General features: G+C 43.8%; 2 protein-coding genes across 2 annotated transcripts in view; one reads left to right on the top strand and one right to left on the bottom strand.

The window, feature by feature from the left end:
• Positions 1–24068, bottom strand: part of RAB24 (RAB24, member RAS oncogene family) — a 38821-nt gene that overhangs the window by 11610 nt on the left and 3143 nt on the right. The window contains exons 3-4 of the mRNA XM_083182106.1: positions 2436–2504; positions 654–732 (exon numbers count right to left, since the gene is read on the bottom strand). Coding sequence (XP_083038232.1) covers positions 654–732; positions 2436–2504 — 148 coding nt within the window. The remainder of the gene's footprint in view (positions 1–653; positions 733–2435; positions 2505–24068) is intronic.
• LOC146072375 (uncharacterized) lies at positions 21436–23355 on the top strand. Its single transcript, XM_083179638.1, has 2 exons — positions 21436–21745; positions 22099–23355. Exons 1-2 carry the CDS (start codon positions 21439–21441, stop codon positions 22707–22709), a joined length of 918 nt encoding a protein of 305 aa, XP_083035764.1. The 5' UTR covers positions 21436–21438; the 3' UTR covers positions 22710–23355.

The following is a 24068-nucleotide window of genomic DNA, read 5'->3' as shown; positions in this document are numbered from 1 at the left end:
TGTGTATGGGCCTTTAGACTGCAAAGTTTGTGTCTTGCTGCCATGGTATAACCCAATGGTGGCTCTGCTAATATTTCCTCAAACCATAGCAACCAATTCGCTTTCACTAGTCTAATCTAAATTAGGCAATTGGAGGTAAACTGCTAATTCGTGGCTATGGTTTAAAAAAAATTGGGATCTCGAGACCAAAACTGGGGAAAAAAATAAAATGTGAAAAGCTGGTATGCCTGAATGACTTATTAAAAATAAAAACATATTTAAAGAAAAATATACAGGGCCACATAAAACTGGTGTAAATATTTAATGTGCAAAACAAAATGTGCCAAATACTTTTTTTTTTAAAGTGTTGGATGTAAACTTATGTGAATGCCCCACAGCAGAATGATGCTGATTCTACCTGAAACAGGCACTTTATAATAATATGGATGGAAAGCATGGTTTAAACTCCTAGGCCAACTTCTATAGCACATTAAGTAGAAAGCCACCCATGTCAGGTTCTAACAAATCCAAGAATCTGAGAAGAAATGAGTCAAAGAAATACAAAACCATGAATGTCCTTGAGAAGAACAGAATGGTGCTTTTTGCTGTATATGAAACATTAAATGTAGTAGGTCTCAATCTCCTTCAAATACTAACAATAAAATCATTCTCACCATAGCATACAATGGCCGCTCTGGCCCCCCGGTAATAAATGCGGCTCATGGCTTCATAACGCTCGGAGCCTGCAGTATCCTGTGGGCAAAGACTGTGGCATCAGTGCAAGGCAAAGAATAGCAGGAAATATTTAACCATCCTTTCTCCCACATTAAACATGGTTATACTGAGCAGCCTGTGCGGATACCCATGCTTCTGGTGGTTGTGCCTATAGTGATTGAGACTACAAAAATGAAACAATAACATATATCTATCTATTTAATCTCAATATCCACGCCCGGGAGATGCCTGTCACAGGCGAGCTGACAGGTCCCAAGCAGCACCACCACTAGCATTGGGTGTCTAGGATGCACCAGGAGACTATAGAGATAAATTTGTATATTTATGCTCCTTTTTAATTTCCTTTTAACAAATGTATTCCCTCCTGACATAGGGCCCGATTAAGAATTGATTGCTATTGAGCAAATTTGCAATCTGTTTGGTTATCCAATGACTGCACATGTGTACGGATCATAGCACGCATGAGCAAGCCCAAATAGCGTAAATATCTATCGCAATACCCTCGCAATTTGACTGACAGGAAGTCTGCGTCTGTTTTCTGGGAGTGTCGGAAAAAAACACAGACGTGCCCAGACGTTTTAAGGGAGACTCTGACGTCAGCGCCGGGCCTGTTTCGGGCATAGAGTTGTGGAAGGGTCAGACTTATACCCCTTTTACACCAAGGAATAACCCAGGTCGGACCCAGGTCAGCGTTGGTGTAAAAGGGGTCAACCCAGGTCCAGTAACACTGGTCTCCTACCCAGGTCCTGACCAGGGTTGAACACTGGTTGGACCTGGGTCGTGGGCGGTGTAAATGGTCCCAAGTTGGGACATCTGGGTAGTGCTGAAAGGATACCAGAAGTGCTGGACGCCCTTCCACAGTGCGCTGCAGTGGCAAAAGACAGCAGCCAGGAAGGATACGGGCAGTGCACACAAAAATCTTAATTGGATAATTGGATGCAGTATCATTTATATTATTATTATTTCTTTTTTTTTGGGGGGGGGGGGGGGGGCGGAGCACATGGGAGATTCGGTCTGAGGCTGCAGGGGAAGGGGCTGGGGAGAGCACATGGATGATGCTGCACTTTTATAATGCTATGTGTGCTTGAGCAATGAATAAAACTTTTTGAAAAATATTTTACTAAATAAACCAACATTTTTCAAAGCTAACTTGTCATGTCTTTTAATTTTTATTTGCAATCATTGAGGGAAAGTTGGATGGCAGTTTATCCTAAAATGGATATTTTTAATGTCATCCATAGGGAAAAGCAGTGCTGACCCAGGTTCAGTGTAAACGGCGCAGACCTGGGTCACAGTGCTGTGTAAATGGGGTATGAAGCTGGGTCCAACCCTGGAAACTCCCATGTTCAAAGACCAGGGTCCGACCAGGGATTTTGGTGTAAAAGGGGTATTACTCACATTTGCACGGACTGGAAAAATCATTTCATGCTTTGTGAATTTTGTATGAGTCGCAATACACTCGCAGAACGGGGCGGGCTTTCTTTCTGTCTGGGTGGTGGCTATGTACTCGTCGTCATCTACAATTTTGCAGATGAGCAATCCGGTCTGAATCAGGCCCATAGTTACATATGCAATTTTGTAATGTAATATGCCATTTATATAATCGTTCTGAGACATAATAAATAAAGCGCTATCGCGTATCGGCATACTAACAAGGAAAAGACACAATGAAAATCTTTGTTTAAAATTTCATATCAATGGTAGTATGATTTAGTACTTACCCATATTCCCAGTGTCAAAATGCGTCCTCCCACATTCATGGATTTGGCAACAAATGCTGCACCAATAGTCTGAAAAAAGAAAAGTTTAGTGCATTGATGAATAAGAAAACTAGAATAAAAATGCACATAGATATAAAAAGGTTAAGCCATACCAGTGCAAACATGCATGGAAATTGGGATGCTGCAAACTCTACCTATGGTCGCAAAGGGATTGATGATAGCCTAGTCAGATTAGAAATATAATAATGTGGTCATGATCACTCCTAAAATAAAAAAATTCAACTGCTTGCTATAGCATGGTCACCAGCGAATCACTGCATAAAAGCAGCAAGGGGTTAATATATTTTGAAGCATGCTTCAGAGGACTGTGCTAGGTCACTTTGCCTGTTTATTCAGAGATGCCCTGGTGCCACAGGATAACAATCAGCCCTTGTTTAAAGAAGCGCCACAGATCCTTAAATACTGGAAAATCTTCACTCCCTTCTAGGAATCCACAAACATTTTGGTGCCCTTTGTAAAGTCATTTCTCATCTGTAGTTGGCGACAGGTACCAGAAGCAGTCAGCACAGGACAGACTGCACAGTGGATCTCAGCCAGGGGGGGGAGATAAGGGGAGTTACTCATCCCAGCAACAATGATCATGTGTGGAGGCTGCTCATGTTAATGCAGAGGTCTCAAGTGACAGCTGATTAGATTGCGGTCTCTGTTGAGAGCATTGTACTTGAGTGTCAGTGAGCATGAGGGTACAGAAGAAATGGGGTACATATAGCAGTATGGTTATACTGGTTATGGTATAAAACATAGACTGACTCATGATAGACCGTCATATGGTCGACCACTAATGGTAGATAGTCACAAGGTTGACAGGGTCAAAAGGTCGACAGGTAAAAGGTTGACATGAAAAAGGTCGACATGGTCAAAAGGTTGAAAGACAAAAGGTTGACATGGAAAGGTAGACACGAGTTGTGTCTATGTTGACATAGGTTAACATGGACACTGTCTAAGTGTACCGCGTCCCCTCGCTTGGCTCGCTGCGCTCGCCATGCTTCGGGCTCGGAAAATTTTGTACAAAAATGCATGTCTACCTTTTGCATGTCGATATTTAGACCATGTCGACCTTTGAACCCTGTCAACCTTTCGACTGTCTACCTTTTCACCCTGTCGACCTGTTGGCTGTCGACCATATGACTGTCTTTCATGAGTCAGTCTATGATCAGTCCCGATACCGGCTATACCTGAGGGTGTGTGGAAGTAGAACGTTGGTGGAGGAGGTGTGTACCTCAGCTGTAAGGAGAGTCACAGCCAATGGCGTGTGCTCTCCACACCTACGCCGATGTGCATATGTGGCCTCACAGGAAAACATTTTTATCAGTTAAGGAAAATAAATAATACATTTGGGGAACCCATTAATAGAATTGTTCTTAAAACAAAGGGCAATTAAACAATAGTAATACAAATTAGCACTTGCTGTGATGTCACTCATGAATAGGTTTATAAAGTGATGAAATAATTTTAGAAAGTGTAAATGGATGTGCTTTCAGTTTCTGTGTTCTATTGTATCATATGGGATTGTATTGATAGTATGGTTGTTTGGTATTTATTCAATAAGAATTGACACATTTTGCCAATTAAAAATACTATATAGTAATGTTTTATATTATATTCTAGTACAGGGGTCCTCAAACTATTTTGATCTGGGACCCCACCAGACAATACAAATTATTACAGGACCCCATTAAGTTACTGCAGGTGGTCATCACATCACATGTGTAGGCAGCAGACAGCACATACATGGCGGCATTGTGGGGGCACAAAATGATGGGAGGAGTCTAAAATAACAGACAATTCAACAAATTTTTCGGTACTTGTGTAGTTTCATGGCGCCAGGATGGGGTTCCAGGTTTTACGCTCACCACAAACTATCTAAAATAAAGTAACTTATCTCCATGCCAACATGGATAGTTCATACCCCCACTATCCATGTTGGCATGGAGTTGATTTTAGATAGCGTGACGAGCGTAGCGAGCCACCGAGCCTGCAGTGTAGGCGAGCGAAGCGCGCCCCGCAAGGGGACTCAGACGCACGGCGCCATGAAACTACATAAGTACCGATTTTTCAGACTCCTTGAATCACTGACTGAGATTAGAAAAGTTATCAGCCTGATGGTCACCAACATGGAGTCGCGACCCCATACTGAGAAGGTCGGGACCTACAGTGTGAGAAATGTTGTTATAGTATTTGAGACATCATTCGCCGGGCAACTAGCGATTGTGCTCAACAATGCAGGTTTCTCTTCATTCCTGCAGATCTCTCCCCCAGGGAAGAACACTACATAACAGCCTTCCAGCTTGGCTTATGGGCACATGGCATTGGGAAGTCCAGATGTAGCTGAGGCACGCAGGTACAACAGCTTAGATTAGCAAAGGTAGATCAGGTGCAGCTCAATGGATAATTTTCCATAAAATATACAATTGTCACTTCACCATCTCAGTTGTATATTCACTTTTTATTCTTTTTAACATGAATATTTATCGAAAAAGGAAAATACAAAGTCAAACATCCAGGTAGTGCTGAAAGGATACCGGCAGCGTGGGACACGCCTTCCAGAAATCAGCACCATGCGTTCCACAGTGCGTTGCAGCGACAAAAGACAGCAGCTGGGAAGGACACTGCCATGAGCGGACAGCGCACAGAGGCTTCAGGCACCCATGCCACCTGGCACTCTACATGCGGACCTGCCACAGCCCTTTCCCGCAGTAGGAAGCAGCGCTGACCAAGAGCTTAAAGGCGGAGGGTGCGTGATGTGCCATCCAGTCAGGGGGGGGGGGGGGCATGGGAGATTCTGTCTGCTGCTGTAAGGGAAGGGGCTTGGGGGGATTCTCCACTAATATACATCTATGTGTGCTTGAGCACCGAATAAAACTTAAAAAAAAATTATTTTGCTAAATAAACAAACCAACATTTTTCAATGCCTTGTCTTTAAGTGTTTATTTTAAATCATTGAGGGAAGTTTGGCTGTCAGTTTATCTATCTCTTATTGTTAAGCACAACGGAATATGCTGCGCTATACAAGAAACTGTTAATAAATAAATAAAATGGCCATTTTTAATGTCCTTCATCGGGAAAAGCAGGGCTTACCCAGGCTCAGTGTAAACGGCGCAGACCCGGGTCCGACCTGGGTCACAGTGCTGTGTATCATGCACCTACCCTGGTTATAGCAGTGTATAAATGATCAAATACAAAGTCATCCACTTGCGTTGGTTATCTATACATACTGTCTATAATGGATTTGAGTTTGTTTTGAACCTTGCTGTAGTTGAAGGATCCATCCATGCATGTAAAAGTGCTGATTATATGGACGTAAACCAGTTTTGCAATCTCTGCCTCACCTGACTGCAAGCTTTAATAAAAGACTAGTGGTTTTTAATTTAAATAATAAAAACATTTTTATAGAGCACTTTTCCTCCAGTCGTTGTCAAGGTGCTTAACAGAATAAACATAAGCTGGCCATACATCAGAAAGATCGATCTTAAGATCGATTGCACTCATGATTGTGTACAATTTCCCTTGAAATCCCCAGCAGTCCTTGGTGGTTTTTGGACACACAATCTACACACAATCCATCATACAATCAGTCATACAATCCATCTGCTGCATGATTTTGTACACAAGATGTGCACACAATCTGCATACAATCCATCATACAATCAGTCATACAATCCATCTTATGATTGATTGTATGATTGTGTACACAAGATGTGCACACAATCTGCATACAATCCATCTTACAATCAATTGAGATTGTATGATTGGGTACAATATCTTTCTGATGTACAATAACAAATATGAGAGAACAACAACCGGCGCTGATTTTAAATGGTGACTCGTGAAGAGGCTTCCTCTTTGGTTTCCACAAGTCCTACTGGGATCCCAGTGTATATCACTATTGGACCACACTGACCTGAGTGTGAGTCCCTATGTACACATAGCGTTTTCTTTGTCCAAATATCTTTATTCACCAATCCACATGTCACAAATGATTCCACGAACTGACCTGGGAAATGGTCCCTATATTCACATAAAGGTATCTTTGGACAAAGTATGTTCTCCAAAATCACTCCAGAATCAACCAGCAACGCACATCATAGGCATAAGGAGACAAACTGACCTGCATTTAGGTCCCTATATTCACGTAGCGTGTTCTTTAGTCGCGCACTCTTTTTCAATGGACCAAAATATACGCGGTCGCCGGATTTTCTCCAAGACAAATTTTATTCCCAAATGGATAAAAAACATACAATAAAATGTAGTAAAACAGTGGGAGCTTTGCACAGGCAAAGACCAATAACACTGTATTATTCCTCCTCACCCGGAATGAGTTGGAACAATCTGTGATGCCCTGATGGTAGGGTAGATATCAGCCTTTCCTGTGTCCAGCGTCCCTGTACACCAACGCGTTTCTGACGTCACCGTCCTTCCTCAGGGTGTACTAGACACATGTCCCTTTGGGATATATATACCCACAGGGATTGATTCAAGAGGAGGGATCACACCTCCCCTCACCTTGGTCATATAAAAAACCCGGAAGCACCAACATTCACATAGCATATTATGATGTATGGCCAGCTATAATACAGTAGAGAATCAAAGAAAAAGAAAAGCACAGGTGCACTCATTCACTGACATTTCAAAAGCTCCACAGGTGGAGCTAATTATTTCACCTGTGATTCTGTGTGGAGACCTTTAAACCGTGCACTTTTGGGGGGTCCTGAGGACCGAGAACCAGTGCATTACAGTAACATGAGGTGGGAAGTTGCATAATCAATAACGTGGTAGTAAGTAGAAAACCGCATGTGGCAGTAGAAGCCCACAGCATGCAAAGTACAACAGTAATAAACTAGAGTACTTGATAAAAAAAAAAGAAAAACCTGTGGTGCAATATGTTGCAGATGGCTAAAAATACAATCTCATAAAAGTAACATGGGGGAGCATAGAGGCGAGCCCAGCAATAGAGGAAAAAAAAAGATATTTGAAAAAAGGATTTTATCTACCCACCCTAAAGCCCCATAGACACGGTGTGATTCTAGAATCGCATAAGGGGCGATTGTCGCCGGGAGCACACTCCCACCACCAGCGGCTTCCCGGCAGTATCTCCTTTTCATCAGCGACCATCTCTGAAAAGGAGACACTGTGCAATATGATTGCTGACCAAAATATTGGCAGAAATCACATTGCTCCATGTGTACAGAGCTTAAAAGACATGAAAACACAGGTCAACAGTCAATAAGCCGACACCTTATGGTCAAAATAGACAAGGTTGACACAGACATGAAAAGAGGAACGGTAATGTGTGCCCATAGGACCTCTTCCAGTCCAACGGCCAGCAGAGGCAAATTACTCCTCCTTTAATGGACAATACCATATGCAATTCAGATGGGGCATAAGTAACTTGCAGATAGAGTTAAATTTGTGTGAGGTGTGTTCAAAATATTGCAGTGTAAGAAAAAAGCAGTCAGTATTTTCCCTGCACAGAAACAAAATCACTCACCCAAATGTAATTCTCTCTGTAACACAGGGGTGGGGAACCTCAGGCCTGGGGGCCCTCCCACCCGCCTGGCGGCTTTGCCGGGAGTCAAGTACAGGGGAATTCTTGCAAGAGGTCAGTAGTTTTTGCGAGATTCCTCTTAAATCAACAGCAGCCGGAGACTGTCAGTCCTATTCAGTGACAGCCGCTGGAGCGTGGGGCGGCTGCAGCAGGACAATTTGTAATACCCCTTTTACACCTCCAAAAAATCTGGGTCAGTGGCGGGTCAGACCCGGATCTTCGGCGGTGTAAATCCCTATCGCCGTGTCCCTTTACACGGGACTTCTACCCAGGTAGAACACGGCTAGGACCTGGGTAGAGGGCGGTGTAAATGGGAACGCCGGGTCGGATGACCTGGCTCCCATTTACATGAATGGGGAACGTCCAACCTGCGGACCGCAGCGTCCGCAGGTTGGACGGATTTTCAGTCTGACACTGACAGCCGGCGCTGCTGTCTGCTATACTCTGCAGACAGCAGCGGCGGGGGGGAGGGAGGCGAACGGATGCCTGTGTGCGGCATCCATTCACTTCCTGTCCAATGGCGGGGGGGTGCGCGCGGGGACTGCCTAGCAGCTTACCTTAGTGCTGGGCTGCCCCCAGCAGCGTTCCGAGTATGGCTGCATTGATCGGCGCTTGAAGATGACATTGCGCTGTCATCTTCAAGCGCCGGGAAGGGGCGGGAGGGGGGTGCGGGCGTCAACCAGGGTCCAAAAAGCCGGGTGCGACCCGGCGTTTTGGTCTAAAAGGGGTATAACAGAAATATTTACATATGGCCCCTGAAGGATTTTTTTCACCATACAAACGGCCCTTGGCACAAAAAAGGTTCCCCACCCCTGCTGTAACACATCAGCCCCAATTGCAGTGCACATGGTTTTATCCATTAAAAAGAGTTGGCTTTTGAAATCCAACCAGAATCACCACCCAAATTCACAAAAAACCTGCTTTGGAATCCAGGCTATCTTGCCTGCACAAAGGCCTAAAAAATGAGGATGAGCTAACCGGAGCTTAATAGGGAACAGAAAGGAGAGGGAATTTTTTTTTATTTTTTTTATTATTATTTCTGCACAGAATATCTTTGACATTTTTTTAGTCCTCGGTCTTAAGCCCCTTATTCAGGGAGCAACAGGGTGCTGAGCGACATGCTTAAGCACACATCGCTGCACATTGGCACAAGCAGAGCAGATTGGGGTTTCTGGGTATCCAGCAACAGATGCACTTCTTGTGTCAATGAACCATGCATCAGTTCCTGTTTTCTCATTCCTCATTCACTGTAAATATTTAGGGTTGTGTGAATGATTCTTAACTGGCCCCTGAGATCAAAGATATTAGGGGGATTGCAAAAGCATAAAGCAGATTCACCACACAGAAGACTTGTTGAAACTTAAGAATGCTTCCTGTAACAACAAAAGGTAGGAGTATTATTACTTTTGTGTTAAAGCCCCCCACACACTAGAACGATTTTTTTGGCCGATTGTCCGATTTCCGTCCGATCTATCGGCCAATTTTTACTGTTAATCGGCTATAGTTGGCCGATTATTGGTAAAATCGACTGATATATCGGACGATCGGTCGGACCGACCCGGCATTGCAGGGGGGTGGGAATCATTCAATTGGTGAATGATTTTCCCTGTGTGCACGGCTGCGTTCACAACTGTGCACAGGGGCGGGGGTGGGAACTCAGCGAGGTGGAGTCCAAACACTTGCAGCTCAGCGAGCAGGTCTGAATCAGGCCCATCTGGGCGATAGGTTGTTTAGATTTGGCCTCAAACAACATATTGTGCCAAGATCGTCCAGATGTGTACCCGTTTATATACTGCTTGGTGGACCTCCTAATTGACAACATGTGCCTTGCTCTTATGGCAGTACCATGGTGAAGCAGTTTGCCCTTTACCATCCCCACCTACAAGCCACAGCGTCCAGCAGGTTGGAAAAGTTGCGGTTAAGTGATCACTTCTGGTGAACAATCACAGCAGCCCAGCATCTCTGTATGCTTAGCCCCCTCCCAAGAGTGACAAAACATATGGCCCTCCCATGTACAGATTTCCCCTGACAACACCCTGCCTGCTGTTTACTCTAGAGCTCAGGTTCTTAACCTCGGTCCTCAATAATTACTTCACTTGCAATTCTGTGTGAAGACCTGAAAAAATGTGAGCCGTTGTGGGGTCCTTGATGACCGAGGTTGAGAACCACTGCTCTAGAGCACAGGTTCTCAAAGTTGGTCCTCACAGAATCAAGTGAAATAATTATCTCCACCTGTGGATCTTTTAAAATGCGTCAGTCAGTAATGAGTGCACCTGCTGGGTGACCTGGAAACCATGAACTGTGTGAGTTTGAGAACCACTGCTCTAGACTGAATACTAAAATGTTAATGTGTGTATATATAGAAATATAGAATTTGATGGCAGTTAAAGACCACTTAGCCCATCCAGTCTGCCCCTTTTCTAACCTATAAAACCATAATTATTGTATTATGAGGGTCTTGGATTGCAACCTCTCTTTAGTTACTGTTCTCCTATGTCTACCACATAACTGGCACTTTATAAAGTACCAAAAGAGAGGTCAAATACATGCTGTACTTCATTCATGTAAAGTCAGGTGATAGAGTTCGTTATTCTTTGTAATAGAATTCTATATCCAGCAAGACTGAAGAGCATGTTGGTTTCACTTTCTGTTAAGTAATTTGGTCTGTCAAATGGCCTCTAGTGGTTTCACCTCAAAATGGTGAGTGTTTATCTATATAGAGAGGGAGAGAGAAAGATGCCGTGTGTTCAACAATGCTCATTTCATAGCACACTCGGGAGTGATATATCTTATACCTTGTTGCTATGAAATAGTTTATGCAAGATTATGTAGGGTGAAACAGATACAGAAAAGGAGGGAAAAAACAGTCCGGCATGTGAGTTATGGAGTCAATTTTACATTTTTTTTTTTTTTCATTTTTCTTTTCGTCAGAAATGTGTAGGTCTGTCAGGGAAGCGGCAATGTGCTGCTGATAGACAGGGAGGTGAGAGATGTGCTGATGTCAGGCAGGCTGTGATGTGCTAATGTCTGTTATGCTAGGTTCACACCAGAATGATGCAGATCGTAAGACGATTTCTCTGTTGGAGAACACGATCTGATCACGACCTGTACCCAGTTGAATGGACATTTACAGATCCTACCTGCTGCAGGTAGGATCTGTAAAACAACCAGCAGGACGCGCATTGGATCAGAATCGGATCAGAAATGGCCCAAAACATGCCCAATTTACATACAATCGGTCGAGATTGTATCTAAAACGGGTGTTTTGAGCCCAAATCGTTCTGGTGTGTAACCTTGTTGTTGTCAGTGAGGTAGGGGGTGTGCTGCTGCCAGCAAGGCGAGGAAATTTCTTTGTTTATTTCACAAATAATAATAATAAATTGTATTATAATAAAAATGCACTGCGTTAATCATCTCTGCAAAGTGTAACATGTAAAAAAGGCAAAGTATGTAAAAATAGGTTGTAGCTGCATTTAAAATGATAAAAATTCAACTCATACCATGAACATAGGAACAGCCTCCACTATTGGCTCTAAACTGTGAGACGTCACTTCTGCCAACCAGGTGGACCTTCTGATGCCACTTCCGCCAACCGCGGCGGATGTTCCGTGATTCATTACCGTGATAGTGGTGATCTAACACTATAGATCGCACCTTATATTTTACTATCAATGCCAGCTGAATAGTTATGAATAATTGGTTATAAATAGAGCCCCATAGATTGTCTTTTCTACCATATATGTCTAACGCTATCCACTTACTTCTGGGTCACGTGACACACAACTTTATTGCTATGAGTTATACACGTTAAGAGTTTTATCATTAATAAAGCAATAATAATGCATTCAAACCTTTTCCTCCTGTGCATAATTCTGATTACTGATACTTGGATATGTTTATTTGCTTATTTTACTTTATATTTGATCATCAAAATCCCTGTTAATCACACCTGGGAATACTTGTGCAATTAATTCAGGGTATATCTAGAGCCACCCTGGGTAACCCAGTCTTACTTGCTCCAGATGAAGACGTGTGAACACGTTGAAACGCGTTGAGCCTCTACCTTATTTGCTCCAGTTCTGCACCTTATTCTACCAGATTCTCATACTACATTCTGGACCGGCTCTTTCAACTCAAGGATTCCATAACCTCAGTTTTACACGCAGTAACAAGCCAGGTAACCATATACCATATAACATACAATCCGCAACCTTCATCTCCTTGCTCTGAGTGAATCTGGATTTTACAATCTCCTTCAAACACAGGAGACACCAATACCTGATTCAGGGGTAGATGTATGAAGCAGTGATAAGGGAGGAGAAGTGATACAGTGCCTCGTAATTTATCACCGGCCAATCAGCTCCTATTTAAACCCAGCCTGTAACTTAACAGTCAGAAGCTGATTGACCAGTGATAAAGTACCAGGCACTTTAGCACTTCTTCTCCCTTATCACTGCTTCATAAATGTACCCCTAAAGGCCCCCATACACTATGCGATTTTGGACCGATTCCACGCGATTTCGGCACTTGGGCCGATAAATCGGGTGAAATCGGACTGAAATTGCATGTGTTTGACTTTTGATCCGATCCGATGCGCATCGGACCGGATCAGGAGGTCGGACATGCAGCATGTACGATCACGTCAAACCTCATGCAGCGGGCGGGCAACGGCAGCTCTTGAATGAGTGAAGGGGGTACCCCAAGTACCCGTGAGGAAGCAGTGCAGCCACGGCGGGGATCATCAGCGAGCTGCCACTGTGCAGCGGGCGGGCAGTGGTGATCAGTGTCCACAGCACCGCAGCGGGTGGCCAGCAGCGGCAATTACAACTTTAAAATAAAGTGTCAAATGACTGCCCGGCTCTTGATTGGCTGAGATAGAGCACGCTCAGCCAATCAGCGCCTCCTTCCGCGGCCGCTGATTGTCAGAGAGTGCTCTATCTCAGCCAATCATGAGCCGGAGAGTCATTTGACACTTTTTTTTAAAGTTGTAATTGCCGCTGCTGCCCGCCACTGCTGTGGACACTGATCACTACTGCCCGCCCACTGCACAGTGACAGTCCGCCCCACTGTTTTACCACTGGCACTGCTTCTTCACCGGCACCCCCGCGACCACTCATTTAAGAGCTGCTGCCGACCGCCCCCACTGCTCTGCACCGCCCCGTTGGTTTTTTTTTTTAAAGGTGATAAATCGCATGCGATTAAGTCTTAAGTCTGGTAACTATACATTTGCCTTGGTGCTTATGAACTGCTTCTATAATTTAATGGAGGTATGATGCTAGCAAAAAAATTTTAAACATCTTTTTTATTATGAATATTTTTTTCAAATATTGTTACTGTATCCCCTATTTTTTAGAGAATTCTCTAACTTTTTTATTGTCTTGTTTGTTATTTTGTATCATGTAATAAATATCTTTGATTAATTAATTGTACAGTAATTATTCAGTCAAACCCTAGCGCTGTATATCTTTTTCAGTTTGTGAACATAGAAATAACTGACTGTGGAAAATGTTTCCTTACTGTACATGTAATAGGAAATGGATGAGTGTTACATGCTCAGCCTTTTTATTGGCTGCAACATAAAATAAAGTAACTATTAAGTAAAAGGGTTGCAACATGGAGGATTTGGTTCATAAGGTTGACAGTGAAACAGTCGAAACATTAAAAGTTTGACATGAGATTTTTAGCATGACAATTTTTATTTTGCAGCACATGAACCCCCTTTGCTCACAATGCTTCGGGGAAGGTTTACTGTTCCCTATTGTGGTCCATGTGGATGGTAAAGTATGAAAAAGTAAATTTTCTGATAGGTCAACCTACTGACTGTCAATATAAATAAAGGGGGTTATTCTGATTCACTCAGAAAGGCACAATCACTCTCCAATGGACAAAACCATATGCACTGCAGGTGGGGATGATGTAAAATGTGCAGATACCCTATGTGGAGATCAGAATGTTATTTGGAAGAGGCTAAGGGGGGTATTCAATGTTTAGGTCACGGCTCGACCGCTGTGACCCTGTCCCATTCTCGGTCAGTTAGACCGAGAACATGTAGGCGGGATTCAATGTCCCACCTGCCGGGGAGCGAGAAAGGGGCGTGGCCGCGAGTTGCGGCTAGGAAGAGGCAAGGTGCAGCCGGCAGCTCGTCACTTCCCGGCCGTTCTCGGCAGAACTAGCCCAACAGCTAGTAAAGTCGGGCTTGTTCTGCCGAGAAACCCTGCTCAATGCTGTCAGGGAAGACAACATTGAATAGGGCCCGGCAGCCATCTCCCCCCGTGGGGAGATGGTCGCCGGCGATTGATTACCTCCCTTGGTGTGAGGAAGGAAGTGACAGGAGATGAATACTCTAGGTGGTTCCCTGACTGTGTGCCGTGGCACCCTGGGGTGTCTTGGATTAGTGGTCTAGTACCATTCTAATTATTTTTAGTCAATATAATAGAGAAAACCAGTGCCAGGAAATGTTGTCCCTCACCACATAATTGAATCTAAATATAAACTCAATCTTCTTGATTTAACAATATTTTCTAAATTTCTCAAATATAAACTAGGGGTGCTGTGAAAATAATTATGCTACTCTAGTACCCCTTTCAGACAGAAAAAAAGACCCGGTAATTTCCCTGCTCTTGCCGTGTCGACACGGGTTTTTCTTCTGTCTGAAAGGGTCAACACGGGTCTAAAGTTCCGGGACTTGAGGCTTCCGGTTCCGGCTCCGACATGTGAGCAAGCACAGGGAGAGAGCTCCGCAACTACACAGCCCAGCGTACCTATTACAAGGCGCACAAAGCCTCCAAACTGCCCCGACAGACTCCCCTACTCACCCAGACGCAGGATTGCTGCATGGACAGCCTCCCTGCAGAGTCCATGGGCCGCACTAAAACAAGAAAGACTCGCCAGGAAGAATCCAAGATGGCGACCGGCTACGGAGCTCCGGGCTCCCCCTCAGACACACAGTCCTCATCTGGATCCCCAGCCCTGCGGGTGCTTAATCCGCAGCAGGTTAGTGCTGTTCACACAGCCACAGAGCAGACATATACTCCGCAGCAGAATGCCACCCATATGCCACAATCCCCACACGCAAGGGAGAAACAAGAACAGCCATTTCCCCCAGAAAAACTTGTCACACACGGGGAGCTAGTACTTGCTATCAGAGAAGCACTTACCCCCATTCTGGCTACACATACAGCAAGCATCACTGCCCAAATCGCTAACTTAACCAGGAGAATTCAAGAATCTGAACACAAAACGGGCTCTCTGTTCGCTGACGTCTCACAAGTTCAGACAGTGCAGCTTAAACAGGAAAAAGAGCAGTACCATATATGGAACAAACTCGATGATTTAGAAAATAGATCCCGGAGGAACAACCTCAGGATAATAGGACTGCCTGAAACACTCAAAGGTACAGACCTATTGGCCTTTCTCAAAACAACCTTGCCGGCCTTACTTCAAATAACACCAGCTTGCTCCGACATGGTCATAGAGCGAGCTCACAGGATAGGCCCTGCCAGACCCTCCCCAAATCCTCGACCACGTGTCACCATACTGAGAGTATTGAACTACCTACACAAAGAGGCAATTTGGGTGGCCTCCAGACGACACCGAAACCTATCCTGGGAAGGACACAAACTATACATATTCCAGGATTACTCAGCCGAGCTTACTAAAGCGAGGAAAGCGTTTTCTCCCATATGTTCACAGCTGGTACAACAGGGGAAGAAATTCGCACTATTATACCCAGCGCGTTTGCGACTCTATGAAGGAGATACGTTCAAGGACTTCACCAACCCTGATGATGCCATTGGTTATTTAAACGAAGCTGCTGAGACAGACACCAGGAGATCTTCCACATCTCCTAGACAATCACGCTTCGCTGAAGACCCGTGATCGCCACTTCTGACCAGACCATCCTACGCCCCCCACCCCCCAACCAAAGAACCTATACAGAAAAGTCATCACACTCAATGACTGATTAATTGACTGACTTTCGTCACTATGCAGCGAAATATACGATCTGTCAAGCAACACTTACCAACTCTTCAATAAAAGGTGTACCCTGCAATTAGCTACATTTTCTGGTTCGACCGACAACAGAACCCCTCACCCCCCTCCCCCCCCCCCCCTATCTCCTTCGCACCATCGTCAAGCCTTCCACAGGCTCACGCAACATCTTCTTCCTGGTAAACCTTTTGGAACACACACAATAATATAATTCGGTGCAACAGATACCGCCAAAAGCTCAATGCTGGTGGGGTGTATTGGTGGATGCTTTTTCCCTAATCACCCCCTTTCCACGTTATACTTCATGGAACAAAGACTCCCCCTGAAGCCCTGCCGTTTGTTCAGATGGAAGATTCTCTCCCGGTTGGTGAGATCAGCCATCGAAATTGTTATTACTGTTACTTATTTTCTTATTGTGCTAATGTTATTGTTAGTCTTAACCGTTATTTGTCTCCCTTCCTATGTCCCTCCCACCCCTATGGTATCATCTAGCAAAATGTTGAGGTGTATCTTTAATGAGACCTATGCTGTCACAACTAGGCTTGACAACATGCTAAACAGTGTAAGGCTTGACCCCTCAAATGTTCCCAAATTAATGTATAGCCATGAGTGAACTAAATTTTGGATCATGGAATGTGGGAGGTATAAATTCACCGCAAAAACGGAAGAAAATTTTAATGTACCTAAGAAAAATGTGTATTGATGTGGCATTTATTCAGGAGACACATTTAACACAACCCGAGACTGCGAAACTAGGAGTCCTCCAATGGAGAGTTCTGGCTTCAGCGCCTTATTCCTCTAAAAAGAGAGGAGTCGTAATACTAACCAGAAACTCGGTTGTGGTGGATTTGATCTCCTCTATAGCAGACCCAGAAGGCAGATATATTCTAGCAGAAGTAAAGATAGCATCTCGTCATTATGTAATGTGCAATGTGTATGCCCCGAATGTGTATACTAGATCCTTCTTCCAATCACTGATAGCGCTGTTACACCCATTTACTCATTTACCCCTAATAGTGGGTGGTGATTTCAACCTGGTCACCTCCAACCTGTTAGACAGACAAACACAAACTAGACAAAGGAAAACACTCCCATCACTGGGAATCCCCACCTTTCTGAGGAGACTTCAACTGATTGATATATGGCGCAGCCTTAACCCGACAAACAAGAGCTACACTTGCCTATCAGCGGCACATAACACAATGTCAAGAATAGACTACATGTTTACATCCCAAACTCTATTACCCAAAATAACCAAGACCGGGATCGAACCAATCTCAATGTCTGATCATGCGCTGGTAAGATTCGCACTAAGGACAGACATAGATATGGGACCTTTTATATCGTGGAAATACCCACATAATCTGGTAAACTCAATACCCTTCCGTAAAAGCGTAGAATCGATGTGGTCAGACTACAGTTTACATAACCAAGCCGCCTTGAGAGAGAATCCAGTACTATATTGGCAAGCATCCAAATCTGTAATTAGAGGCCAAATCATTTCATATGTAGCAAACCACAAGAAAACCCTCACCAAAGACTACATCCAGGCCCAAAACACACTGAACGACACATTCCATGCATACTCACATCACCCTTCCCCTTCAACTAAACAAGCATATCTTCAGGCCAAAGCAGTATTTGACGATACCTTCACTAAAATGGAGACTAATTACTCTTTCAAAAAAGATTACAGGTTTTTTAGGTTCGGCAACAAGGCAGGGAAACTTCTTACAAACTTACTAAAAGGTCAAACACCCCCAATGATAGTACACCCGCTAAAATTACCAGACGGATCAATTACCACATCTAGTAAACAGATAGCAGATGTCATGAAATCCTTTTATGGTACTCTATACCAAGAGACACCAGACGACCAGACTGCCTCCTCCCGATTCTGGGAAAAACTAGCTTTACCCTCAGTAAACGACTCCTTTCATGACACCCTTACAGCACAAATCACAGAAGAAGAAGTACAGGCAGTTATATCCAACCTCAAAATAGGCAAAGCCCCAGGCCCAGACGGGTTCTCCACAGAATTTTACAAACTCATGAAGACACAGATCACTCCTACTCTGACCGCAGTATTCAACTACATATTAAATCATAATTTCACACCACAATACTTTAACTCTGCTATAATCAAAGTCTTACCCAAGAAGGGAAGAGATCTTAGTAATCCAAGCTCATATAGGCCCATTTCCCTACTCAATATAGATTATAAGATCCTTACGAAAATCCTCGCCAACAGACTCAAAATCATTTTACCACACATAATACACGAAGACCAGACAGGCTTCATTATGGGAAGGAACCCAGTCATAAACATTAGAAGAGTACTCTCCGCTATACATTACTCCGCCACTCACCGACCCAACACTTCCCCTGCCATCTTAACACTTGACGCCGAAAAGGCTTTTGACAGGGTGTCATGGACACACCTGTTTGACACCATGTCAAGATTTCAATTCCCCCCCAAATTTATCTCATTTATACATACCTTGTACAAACTCTCCTCCTCGCAAATCTCTTGCAATGGTTACATTTCAGCCCCATTCGACATACAAAGAGGGACACGTCAGGGATGCCCCCTCTCTCCCCTACTCTTTGCTATAGCATTAGAACCCTTAGCAATCGCCTTAAGACAATCAGCTTCCATCCAAGGTATCCAAATTGGACCTTTAGACCTTCGCTTAGCACTTTTCGCAGACGATATGCTGCTTTTCATGGCTGACCCGGACCGCTCTCTCCCAGAAATCCTTACACTTATAACCCAATTTGGCGCCTTCTCAGGCTATAAAGTAAATATAGACAAATCGGAACTCATGCCAATTACTGAAACCAATTCCCACAACCAAACCAATCCCATCGGACACTCATTTAAAATAGTCAAGACCAGTTTCAAATATCTAGGAATCCATATCCCAGCTACACTACATACTCTATACACAATCAATTACACCCCGCTGATTGCTGCAGTGACCAAATTGCTAGAAAGTTGGTCGCTGCTGCCTCTGTCCCTCTTGGGTCGGGCAGCGGTGATAAAAACTATCATTTTTCCCAAACTATTCTACACAATGCAAATGATTCCCCTTCGCATCTCAACTAAAGACATCAAATCACTTAACACTGCCATTTCGAAATTCCTATGGAAAGCTGGAAAACCTAGGATTGCACGCCAGAAACTACATCCTCCCAAAGCAGAAGGTGGGCTAGGCCTACCCGATTTTCAAACATATACCAGCGCCACCCTGTTCCGATTTATCTTAGACTGGCTAAAAAACACAAACACATACACCATCACAGCACTAGATGATGCACTAAACTCCCCATATTCCACGAAAGCTCTCCTCCACACTCCTAGAACCCAAATTCCAAAAGAGACCCTCAACAATCCTCTATTCCGCGACACCTACCTAACATGGCTAGGTATTAACAAAACCTTTCACCGACACCCAGGACACAGTAAAAACATTCCACTATTGGGAAATCCAGCATTCCTCCCAGGCATAGAAAACCAGATCTACACCCAACTCAAAAACAAAGGCATAAGAGACACCTCAGACGTTTTTGACCCAGGTGGCAACCTACTTACATTTTCAGAACTTAAAGACAAATTCGATCTCTCAAATCGTCACCTCTTTGTATATTTTCAGATCAGGCATTACATAAACTCCATACCAACTTCGGGTATAACGCACCCCCAACAAGACCATATCCTGATAATCATGAACAAGACGGAAAAAACACCGTTCAAAACTAGGGACTTATATTACGCTATACTATCTAATAATTCCCAGGAGATATGGTCAAACACACTTACGAATTGGAGAAAAGATCTCACACCATCACTCTCACAAGAGCAGTTCACCTCGAAATTACCGAACATAATGAAAAATCTAAATTCCTCCTATCTCCAGGAAGTACATTTTAAATTTATACACCGAGCATACCTATCTCAGGCCCAGAGAAAACATTTCATACCTGATGAAAAAGGCCTCTGCCCCAAATGCAAGACCTCTATTTCCCCGTACATTCATCAGTGGTGGGAATGTGGGAGAATCAAGAAATTCTGGTTTAAAGTGGTCAATTTTATAAACACTACTTTTCAAACCAAATACACCCTGGACCCCTTGGCACTCCTCCTGGCTAACTTTGACAGTTGGATGAGTGGAAACCAAGACAAACACCTGATCCCAATACTTACCTTGATAGTCACAATAGCCAAGAAGATAATATTAAAGCACTGGACCGTCCCATCCGTACCCCTGTTAAGTGAGGTGCAATCAATGGTACTGAAATTCCTGTTTTATGACAGACAATCCACCATACCTGATATCGAACTAGGAGCCTCAAGGTTCTATATGAAATGGGGACGATATATCGAAAAATTACATCACACTCTAAGAGATCAAATTATGAAGATGTTCAAGGATACCGCCTGACATAGACTATAGTCATCAGCACAGGTCTAACAGTGGTCGAGAAATGCATGCCCTGACCCCAAACAAATACGCCCAGTCCAAAACTCACTCACAACATTAACACCACAACTTTAAATATCATAAAATAACCAAATGTACCATCCCCCCCCCTCCCCCCCCACCCTTATCCTAATGTACTGTCTCCCCCCCCCCCCCCCCCAAGTTCAACTTACGATGTTTATCTGACTTATGAGGTTTGAAGTGTTGAAAGCTTATGTTGAAAATTGGATATAATGGAACGTCGAGACCACCGGTGAGATTCGGGAAACCTGTGACGCGTTACTTTAGACACTCTGTGTATCTTCATACTGATCTGCTGGTTTTCAGACGTCTTACTGTTGGTCTAATATATGTATACCACATGTCCATCACCAATTATATGTCCAAAATTATCTTCATGTTAACATTGTACAAATGTCAACTGCTTTCAACATGTTTGTTCAAATTATGAAAATTAATAAACAAATGTTACAAAAAAAAAAAAAAAAGTTCCGGGACTTCGACCCAGGTATTTACCTGGGTTTTTCCCGTATCAGACACGTGTTTGCGGCTGTGTGAAAGGGTCCGACCCGTGTTTTTCTCCCGACTATTGAAAAATCATGCTGATTGGCTGTGCAGCATGGCGCTGCGTGATTGGCTGATCTTTACAGGTTCCCTGATTGGCTGAGCGCACGTGGCAGAGGCGTGCAGCGCAGCAGTAAATGGCCATGGCACACTGGAAAGATGAGGAGATCCGTGAGCTGCTCAGTGTCAGAGGGGAGGAAGAAATCCGAAAACAGATTACTGGCACAGTGAAGGACGATGTAGTCTACACCAATATTGCCAAGGTCCTCACTTCAAGGGGCATTGTGCGTACCCAGCAGCAGGTTGTCAACAAACTAAAAGCTCTGCGCAGGTACTACAACAAAGTGGTGCTGGGAGGATGGAATGGGTTTACTTCGACCAATGTAACGAGGTCTTTGGCAATTCTGCCCTGGTGAACCCTGTTGCCATATCATCATCCAGTGCAGCTTCATCACGGAGCATAACTCCAGAATGCAGCCCATCTTGCCCACCTATAATGGAGTTGGAAGACAGCATAGACAACAGCATCCCTGATCCTATTGCTGCCATGGAGGACACAATTGATCCATTAGACGCTGAGGTTGAGGACAGTGGAGCCAGCACCATTACTCCATCTGGGACACCCACTCCTGCACAGACTGAGACCCCAACGTTGCGTCGTAACAGTAAGTTTTTCAAGTATTGTTTGTGTATCTATTTTAATAGATGTACAGGGGGCTATAGGTATCAGCAGGCCTTTAATGCCCCACATGCTGGTACCTGTGGTTCTCCCAAGTATCAGCATGTGTTGCAGGCTTGCTGGGACCTGTAGTCCCACTGTAACACAGGTAACAACCCCGCACCCACTACTACAGCACACGTGTGGTGTGCCCTGGAGAGGGGTATTGTGGGAACCAGTAGTAGTAGTCTCTCTCTCTCTATATATATATATATATATATATATATATATATATATATATATATATATATATACTGGCATGGCTCTATTGGATTGTAATGATTTTCCCTTTATTTTTAGTATTTGATGTACCTGCAAGGAAGAAAAAACCGTCAAAGATGGAGCTTGCTACGCGCTCAATGTCAAGAATCCTGGTAGATCATCTCCGAGAGTCCGATCTTGAATTTCAAACTCAAGAGGATGCCCGACTGCAGCGCTTCTTTGACAACGAGAGACAGTTGCAAGATTCCTTTCTCACACAGTTGGTGGGTCTGCATGAACGCATAGCGCGTGAAAATCGAGATGCACAGATGACCTTCCTTACCAATATGGTGTCTACTTTACAGAATCCGCACCCTTACAAGCTGTGTAGTCCGTACGCTGAGGGTGATTATTGTAATCCACCACACAGAGGCCATACATTTATGCCTTCAAATTCAAGCCAAACTACTGTGCAGGGCCAAGGGCGTAGTTATACTGAAAACATGGGCAATAATTTTTCACATGCCACACAGCCAAGTAGGCCACATGCCAATACCAGTCCACAGGAGACAGTGCATGATACTGTCAATGGCACAGGATATAGTAGGCAATATGGCAATGTGAAAAATTATGCTGATGATTCAGTGAATGCCAGTAATCATAACACTCCTGTTAGCACTGTAATCAGCACTGCCTACAGGCATTTGTAGTAATGTTGCTATATGGTTGTTTTTATATTTTTTCTGGGCTCGTTCAATTTTTCTTGCTTAAAAAGTGGCACTTACAAGGCCCGTTAAATGCTGTGTTCCATTTTGATGTACACAGTAGAGTATTATGGTTCTTTAGTTTATGAGCCTCAAAAAAGCTCATTTGGTTCTTCAGTTTGGAGCTGAATCAAAGTTCTCAATCTTTTTTTTTTTAAATGTGTACAAATAGAGTATACTCTAGATATGTGGCTGAACATAATCTATAATGTGTACACAGTATGCCTTCTTCTTTATCTTTAAGGCAATAAAAAAATTCCCTGTTTGGGGCTTATATTTATATATATTTTTTTTTTGGGGTGTACCAAGGGCTATTTCACATACTCCGACTCCTGTCGGATGGCGAAACCCCGCACGGCCAGGAAGCCGTGCCACACACCGTAGTTAATAATGGGCACAGATGTGACCATTCACCCAGGCCGCCTGGTTTCAGCCGGATCCCATCATTGTAAACTGCTGTGTGCGGCACAGATTCCTGGCCGTGCGGGTTTTCACTGCCCGGCAGCAGCCAGAGTGTTTCGAATTGCCCTACAGCACAGGTCTTCAACCTGTGGCCTTCCAGATGTTGTGAAACTACATGTCCCACCATGCATTGCCATTTCCTATAGTAAAAAAGGGCCGAAGAAATTGGTCGCACAAGACCATACAATGTGTGTTGTAGGACCCCCTAAATGCAATCACTACCGTCAGGTTATGGTAATGGTGGAGGTGTGCTACCCCAGGACAGTGAGAAATATCACAGTAGAAAAGGAAAAAAGGAATGTCCTTTTCGGATTGGGTGCACCTATATATATTAAAATATAACTTTTAATGAGAATATCTAAGAATTTTTGCGAAGTGTTAAAATTAATCAACCAACATACACCACTTATTTATTATCAGTGATCTCAGACCAATAATGTAAATCAGGAGTCTGATAGATCCTGGTAGTAAGTTCTGGACATTGACACATGTGTCCTGAGACCCATCGCATATTCATGAACAGAGTGTGTGAATGCTCTTCAAAATATATATGTCTTAATATTTAATCCGGAGCAGTCCCGAGAATAAATAGCGTGGTACCAAAGGTGATTTCACTGGTGCCTCCTACCCTTATGTGCCCAGCCATTGAGCTTGTATTTATGACACATCATAAGGGATAACCAGCTGCTTCCTTGAGGGACACACGGTGAATCAACCTACACACACCACTTATTTATTATCAGTGATCTCAGACCAGCATTATAAAGCAGGAGTCTGATAGATCCTGGTAGTAAGTTCTGTATATTGACATATATGTCCTAAGACCCATCGCCAGGTTCATTA

This window comes from Crinia signifera, chromosome 4, assembly GCF_055691185.1.
Source record: "Crinia signifera chromosome 4, ASM5569118v1, whole genome shotgun sequence".
NCBI lineage: Eukaryota > Metazoa > Chordata > Amphibia > Anura > Myobatrachidae > Crinia > Crinia signifera.
Note: the sequence above shows the minus strand (reverse complement) of the source record. Positions and strands in the feature narration are given on the sequence as shown.

Excerpts from the sequence above, each read along its gene's own strand:
- LOC146072375 (XM_083179638.1), top strand. The coding sequence starts at position 21,439 with ATGGAATGGGTTTACTTCGACCAATGTAACGAGGTCTTTGGCAATTCT. Across the intron at positions 21,746-22,098 it reads CCCAACGTTGCGTCGTAACA|TATTTGATGTACCTGCAAGG; the intron begins GTAAGTTTTTCA and ends CTTTATTTTTAG.